The 7,895-nt window shown below is 46.2% G+C and overlaps 1 protein-coding gene across 1 annotated transcript; it reads right to left on the reverse strand.

Annotated features, from left to right (window-relative positions):
* Positions 1–6,269: 6,269 nt before the first annotated feature.
* LOC107543675 (melanoma-associated antigen B3-like) lies at positions 6,270–7,328 on the reverse strand. The gene has a single exon (XM_016221258.2). It carries the CDS (start codon positions 7,326–7,328, stop codon positions 6,270–6,272), a length of 1,059 nt encoding a protein of 352 aa, XP_016076744.2.
* Between the last annotated feature and the right edge of the window lie 567 nt (positions 7,329–7,895).

Below are 7,895 nucleotides of genomic sequence, written 5' to 3' on the forward strand. Positions count from 1 at the left end.
CGCCCCCTGCTGGGAATCAAGCCCACAACTCGGGCATGTGCCCTGATCGGGAATCGAACCCCAATCGCCTGGATCCTAGGTTGATGCTCAACCACTGAGCCACACCCAGCCGGGCTGAAACATTACATTTTAACCCAGAAAAATTCCTATGTGCTCCCAAATCACAAAATAAACATTTAGAAAAAAAGGCCAAAAACGATTACTGGGCTCAGTCATTTCACACTTGTAGTGCACTGCCTTGAACAGTTAGGTGTGGTTTTACATGCATATCTAGTGTCTCTCAGGGTAAACTATAAACTTGAAGGCAGGACAATATTTTTCTTATTCCTAACCCTCACATCGCCAGAATACTGCCTTGTAATTCCTGCTTATGTTTCAAGTCTCAATGCCTAGAAATCTGCTGTCTCTTTGCCTCTCCTTTTGCCAAATGTCCCAACCATTCATTTGGTCAAGCATCCCCATGGTGTGCTATAAGAACAGCAACAGCAGTGACAGAGATCTCTTTGGATTTGTATTAGGGTAGAGTGAGGAGCCATTCAGATGCTTCCTGAATCTTACCACAAGGGCAGGTATCTATTTCCCTCCTGTCTAAGGCTAACTCTTCTTGTTACAGTAAAACTTCTCATTTTTAATAAGCAATGGATGCTGTTTGCGTTTATCTATCTCTGAGAACTTCAACTGGAAAAAAATATGCTCATGTTATCTGTGAACCTAATGATTGAGTCAATAATGTGTGCATGGAGTTTTGCACCCTGCTTGAGTAAAATTAAAGAGAGGGTTTTCCAGCTTCATCCTGGTTATGGATACTTGGCAACCACCACAGTCATCATTAATAAAAGAAAACTTGTCTTTATGTGCTGTTAGTAACTACATTCAAAACTAACATTTCACATTTGGCAGCTTCAAGTTCATCACCAACGAAAAAATGAGAGTGATAACTGTTCTTCCTGTTTGAGACAGGGTTTATTTTTTATGAGGGCCAGATAAGATGATGTGTGATAGAGTGCTAGAGTAACACAGGACACATCCTCCACCCTTGATGACAGATATCGGCTTGGACCTACAGAGAGTTTCCTAAAATATTCCCCTCTCTAATGCTGCCCTTCAATCCTTGGTCCATGGGAGCATGAAGCAGAATCAGGTGGGAAAGACACAATATTTCCAGTTTTAAAGATCTCCTGTAGACAAGAGACAGCATCTGTCCAAATAATGAATTTCTGTGCAATCCCAGGAGCAATCTTGCACGTTATAGTCAGATCCACTTCATTACCCAGTTATTTTGTACCTTCCCAGGCTGTTAGTCCAATCACCCTGCTGCCTAGCAAGTTTCTGATTAATCTGGATTTCACTAATTACCCTGCAGTAACATGGATTGGACTAATCTGCCTTAAAGTATTCTTTTGTTGCAGATTTCAAATCAGTTTTCATAGAATATGTTGCAATGACACTCCAACTGCAACACTGATAATGAGTCCTTCCATAGGAAGGACAGCCAGGAACTGTATTTTAATTCTTTCTCATACAGTCTTTCTTTCAAGGAAATATTTTTCATCCAGGGAATCAGAGGTGTATTAAAAAAAATAAGATTAATTAAAAATAGTAAGGAATCAGTCTTGTCATGACTGGGGAGAAATAAGGCACAGGTATATATAATGCAACAGAATAATAAAATAAATGCCAAAGGTCAAACCCTTATCTCAGCTCCCAACCTACAAACCTCTGATGACTATCTTCCAAGAAACAACACTGCCACCTGGCTGCATTAAATCAAGAAACGATGCTGACGCTTTTCTTTTCTAACCCAATCCTCTGGACATTCAATCTACTTCTGGATTTCAAAATTTCCTACGTGGAATTCTGGAATTCTGGAAGCTTTCTATAGTATACCCAAGGATGCAAAGTGCTAAAGCACAAAATCAGAATGTGATAATTGGAGAATATCTCAAGTTCATATAGATGAATCTTGAAACTGAAGCACAAAGGTAGTACTGTAATGCAGGTTTTAAAGCTTGAGGAAGCAAGGGATGGAAGGGGTGTGTAAAAACAAATGCAGGGAAATCAGTAGTTTGAAGGCAAATGAAATCAATGAGAAATGATAGTGAGGACAGTTTAGTGAAAGTTGAGATACCCAGGAAAATATTAACAAATATTTAACAGTAAAATCAACAGGCCTCAGTTATAATTTGGGAGGGTAAGGAGGAAGAGCAACGATGCCTAGGTTTCTGACATCAGCAACAGGGTAGATCGTAGAGCCATTTACTGACATGAGGCCTGAAGGAGACTGGTCGGGGGAGAGCCCACAAGTTCTCTTTTGACATGTTGGGTTTGAGGCGCTTGTAGTGATTCGAGGAGACTGTTCTTTGGTCGCCTGCTTAAAAGGTCTTAAAAAGGAGCAGTGTAAGATTATTTAAGGACAGTTTTCAGCTATTAGTAGAAGTGGATTATTTTCCTGTAGACAATTAAGGATTATTTGCTGATCCAAATAGCATTATCTTATGATCCAAGGCAAAGGTGGCTACTCGAAGAGGTTGAGAAGGAAGAATGAACAGAAGTCTAAGACATGTCTAGCGAATAACCAAGAAATATTTTAGCAGGAACCAATTACAAGATTATGAGAAAAAGGAACTAGTTATTTATTAAGCCTTTACTACAGAGCTCAGCAGGACACAGTTAATATGTTAGATCATTTTAATCTTCTGCCTTAGAAGACAGGCACTACTTCTCCATTGAACATTCTTTACTTGGTTAACTATTACATCATTCATTCCACAGTTTAATATTATTTCCTCAGGAAAGTCATCTTTAGCCACCACACAATGATCATTCCTTCTGCCATTAACGTCAATGGCACCCTGTGCCCCCCTTTGATTATAAGCATCTACCTGATATTACTTATTCTATAGCTGTCGTATCTGTCAGGTTCCTATAGCTTATACTGTTGTAACAAGCATTCCTCAAATCTCAGAGGCTTGAAACACATTTTTTTTCTCACACTATGTATTCAAGGCAGATCAGCAGGAAGGTCCTGCTCATGGTACTCACTCAGGGATCGATGCTAACAGCAGTTCTAATAGCTTACTCTTTTGACCCTGAGGCATGACTGTGGTCACTGACAACAGACAGGAGTGTGGCCAGGAAAGCAGGTGATGTGGGAACCTGGAGGAAGGAAGATAAAAAGATATGAGCACCTTCAGCAGGGAGAAACCACCTTGGCTTTTAAGAAGCCACCTCTGCAGGCTTCCTTGAGAACAGTGCTCTAGGAACCCACAGGGCTCTTGCTCTTGGTCATCCTGTCCCCTGAGAACCAGTGGAGGATGTTAGAGCAAGTGAACCTCAGGACATGCCAGCCCTGCCTGTGGCTGACTGCGGTGACAAGAGGGGCTGGGAGTGTGTGTTCTAGGGTCCCTTCAATTCACATACAGGATTTATCACATCAACTTTTGGTAGGCCCACAACTATCTTAATCCTCCTGGGAAGAAGTAAAAATTTCCTCATCTAACCACAACTGTGTGTGGACTTCCAAGGCTGATAGGAAGAAATTTTGTGTTGGTCTCACTGTTGTGGGGTGGGTGGTCCCCTCAATTCTCAGGGTCCTCTCTTTGACTCTTGGAACTACGTGTTAATCCTTCATCTACTGACCTGCGGTTACTCCCATTGACAAGGTTGCTCACCTCTCCGAGATGCCTTGGGAAGAAGTGAAGGAGACTCACCGTGTCACCATGTCTGGGTCACCCAGGTCTGGTAGTAGGGACAGGGCTCTATGTGGTTCATTTCTTTCTGGGAGAGGTCCCCTCATCTTCAGTGTCACCTCCTTGACTCCTGTTAGGAACTGGGTCTCCTCTGAAAGCTAAATGGGGCTTCTCCCATTACACCCGAACTCTTATGTTCCTGAGACCACCCTTGGAGGAAATGAGGACACTTCAGCCTGAGTCCTAAACCTGACTTCCCAGGGCAGACTGCAGAGGTGAAACTCGGTGTGGTCTTCTCTGTTCTGGGGTAGTTGGTTGTCTGACTCCTTATACAGGATCTGTACCTTGACATCTGTCATGGCCTATGATTCCTCTTTCTCTCTCTCACTGGGCAACCAGCCCTTGCCACAAGGCCCCCTAAGACCTTGCAGGCAAAAGTCAGGGGTACCTAAGCCTCCCAGCTCTGCCCCGGGACTACCAAGGCTAACAGCGAGGGTGGCATCAGGTGTAGTTCTCTCCATTTCCCCACTCAGGATCTTCACCTCGACTCCACACCATTCTTGGGACTCTATCTTCTGCCAACTTGGGGTCATGACCCTCAGACAAAGATCCTCATATTCCTGAGACCCGAGTTGACAGGATGGGAAAACTGTGGCTTATGTCTGCTGGCAACAGGGACAGGGCTCTCTGACTCCACTGTTCTGAAGTCAGTGGCTCCCTCAGTCCTCATTCAGGACTTTGACACCGAGTCCAGGTAGGATCTGGGATTCCTCCCTCTACTGATCTCAGTCTACAAGCTTCAGACCAAAGCTCTAACCTCTCTGAGCAGCTAGAGGAGAAGTGAGGGTGCTCCACAGCTGGCTACCTAGCCTGGGACCCCAAGTTCTAACAGCTAGGGTGCCGCCCTGTGCAGTTCCTTATTTTGAGGAGAGGTCTACTTAGAAGCCCTGAAGGTCCTACCTTTAATACTTTTAGGGCTAAGGCTCTTCCCTCTGACTAAAGCAGTTGCCACTTTAAATGAAGGCCTTTGTTTACATGAACCTCTCTCCCTTCTAGGCAAAAATGAGGAGTTATCTCAGCCTGAATTACTCTAGGGTATTTAGGACTGACAATAGGAGAGGGGCTGTGCAGTACACTCTTTTATTTTATTTTATATTATTTTATTTATATATTTTAAATTTAAGCTTAGTCTTTCAACTGTACAGCCCACCATCTGGCTGAGGATCTGGCCTCTGCTCAAGATTTTCACAGCATCACCTAGCCTGCATTGCAGATAAATGAAATTCCCTCCCATCCAGGGACTTCTGTTTTCCCAAGGTCCAACACTGCCTTGTTTCAGGACTTTTACACTTGACTGCTCTCCTCTGGAACCACCTTTCACCGTTCTTACCCTGTCTTTTTATTTGGTTTTTCAGTTTTGGAGTGTATATTACCGTTTTCCCAGTCTAATAGCTGCTTCTCGACTCTATAATTTTTCTGGTTCATGGTTAGGTCTTCTTTTTCTCAGCTCCCCCAGTACTAGCATAGAGGCTTCTAAGAATAGATGTGCAATTACTGTTTGAGGAATAAATGAGTCTGTGAACATGGGGTATAATTTATTATGGTTTAATTCTACAATCCTGAACTAGTCAAGTTCATACAGTGAGTTACAACTTCATAAAACAGAGTAAAAGGGATTGAGAACCCCAATATTGACAATGTTACTTTTTTCTCTATTTACTGATTTCATATACAGAGGTGCCTTGGTTTTTGAACATCTCCGTTGACAAACATTTTGGTTTACAAACGCCATAAACCCAAACGTAAATGCTTCGGTTTTCGAACATGCCTCGGAAGTCAAACAGGCCACACAGCTTTGCTGAGGGCAAGATCCTGGGGCCCAGCTCTCAGCTGTGGATCCCTCGGTTTTCAAACGTTTCAGAACTCAAACGGTCTTCCGGAAGAGATCACATTTTAAAACTGAGGTACCACTGCATTTTACTGCTTTATTTCTTTACATTTTCAAGGAAATGCATATTCCAAAGCCATGTCACCCTGCACCAGATTACTAAATAAGGTGTAAGTTTCCGCAACTTGTTTTACAAAACAGCAGAACTCTTATTCTCGAACCTGGTAAACAACAAGGGTGGGGAATATAATTCACTAAGATTATAATGCTAGATAAGCCTGTATGCAGAAGTAACACCCCTCAAAAACAGAACAAGTGAAAATACAGATAAGCCCGGCTGGGCGGGGCACAGCAGTTGAGCACCGACTTAGGATCAAGGAGATCGCAGTTCACCTCCTGGTCAGGGCACATGCCCGGGTTGCGGGCTCCATCCCCAGTGACTCATCACTGATGTTTCTCTCTCTCTCTCTCTCTCTCTCTCTCTCTCCTCTCTCTCTCTCTCTCTCCCCCTTCCTCCCTCTGAAATCAATAAAGATATATTTAAAAAAAAAAAAAAAAAACCTTTGAAAAAAAAAGAAAATGCAGCTGAATCTCAGGAAGCTGCCCACACAGACAGGAACACTAAGGTATCCGACGCTGTGCTCCCTGCCACACCCAGCTCTCCCCTCCTTGGAACACTGGCCGCTCTCTCTTCAATCACAGAATGAAGACTGGGCCGCAGCTTCCCCAGGGGCGGGAGGGGCTGCGGGGCACGGCCCCGGCTCACTCACTGCCTGGGCATCGGGGCCGGCCCCGAGCGGAACTGCGGCCTGGGCTCTCTCCTCCTCGTCTCTCAGAGCCTCTTCGTAGCAGGACGGGAAGGCACTGGGGTCGGTCTGATTAATCTTGGCCAAAAACTGCAGCACTTTCATCTTGCTGGTTTCAGCGCGGGCTCTGGGGCCCCACAGGAACTCGTAGCCTGGAGGATCACTGCCGGGCACCTGGCGGTACTCCAGGTACTTCAGCTTCACGAAATCCTGGGTGATGAGCTTCCTTGGCTCCCCAAATATGAAGTGCCTCTTGCCAGCATACACTCTCATCTTGTTCAGGAACTCCCAGATCTCCTGCTCAGTGGCGCAGTTGCCTTTCATGAAGATCACACCCAGGATATGCATCAGGAGGCCGGTCTTGGGGAACCCCCTGCCACGGCCCACCCTCCCATTGTTGGGGAGATCCATTTTGCTGACAAGGTCATAAATATGCTTCACGGCATCAACCTCCCTCAGGTCAACACCAAATACCACCTCCATGCTGAAAGACGCTCTTCTGAGGATCTCGAGGAAGCATTTCTTGTGCTTTTTCTGGACAATCTTGAGCATATCTGCCTTCCTGATAGGCTTTTTCACCTTGCACATCTGCATCAGGAACTGCACCAACATACCGGTCACCTCGCCGAGAGGGTCCCTTTGGGACCGCGCAGAGGCACGCGGGGCCCTGGAGGGACTTCGCTTGTTCTTGGTTTTGCAGGTGGCTCCTTTGGATGATCTTGCGCGAGGAGCACCTGCAGACTGAGTGGTGGCGGACGCGGCTCTCCGGGGCCACTTGCGAGAGCTACGGGACCTCGCACCGGGCTTTCCCTGCCTGACGGCTGGAAGAGGAGAAGGGAGCGAGGAGGGCAATGCTTTCTCCTCGGCACCCCTCAGCCCCTGGGTCTCACCTTGGGCCTGCTGGGGCTTCTCACGGACGCCGAGCTTCGTTCGACGCCGAGGCATGCTGACTGTCAAGGACAGTAGGTAGAATGTGGGTAGGACAGCAGGTGATCTGGGCCTGAGAGAAGAGAGGGTGAGAGGGTGTGAGCACCTTCATCAGGGATATACCACCTCGACTTGAAGAAAGCCACTTCTGCACTTTTCCTTGAGGGCAGTGCTCCAGGAACCTACAGGGCTCCTGTTGTGACCCACTGTCCTCTGAGAACCGCATGGGAATCATTACAGTGAGCCTGAGGCTGGAGCCGGGCAGCCCTGCCTAGTGCTTACTAGGGCTCATAGCAGCAGTAGGAAAGTCTACTCTTCTGGAGCCCCACTGCTGTGGACTGTGGGGGTCGCCTCAGTTCCCATTCAAGACCAACATATCAACTTTGGGCAGGGCCTGGGTCATCTCTTCCACGCTGTTCTAAATTTATACCTTAAGCCCAGGTCCTCAACTTCTTGGGGCATCTTAAGAGGCAATAAAGGGACACCTCTATCCACCATCTTTGCCAAGGGGCACTCATTGCTGACAGCTCCATGGGACTCACTGCCATGAGCTCCTTGGGGTCCTCAGTCCTCATTCAGGGCCCT

The sequence above is a fragment of the Miniopterus natalensis genome, chromosome X (genome assembly GCF_054644295.1).
Source record: "Miniopterus natalensis isolate mMinNat1 chromosome X, mMinNat1.hap1, whole genome shotgun sequence".
In the NCBI taxonomy this organism is placed as follows: domain Eukaryota; kingdom Metazoa; phylum Chordata; class Mammalia; order Chiroptera; family Miniopteridae; genus Miniopterus; species Miniopterus natalensis.

Bases quoted from the DNA above. Each gene is read 5' to 3' on its own strand.
- LOC107543675 (XM_016221258.2), bottom strand. From the start codon at position 7,328: ATGCCTCGGCGTCGAACGAAGCTCGGCGTCCGTGAGAAGCCCCAGCAG.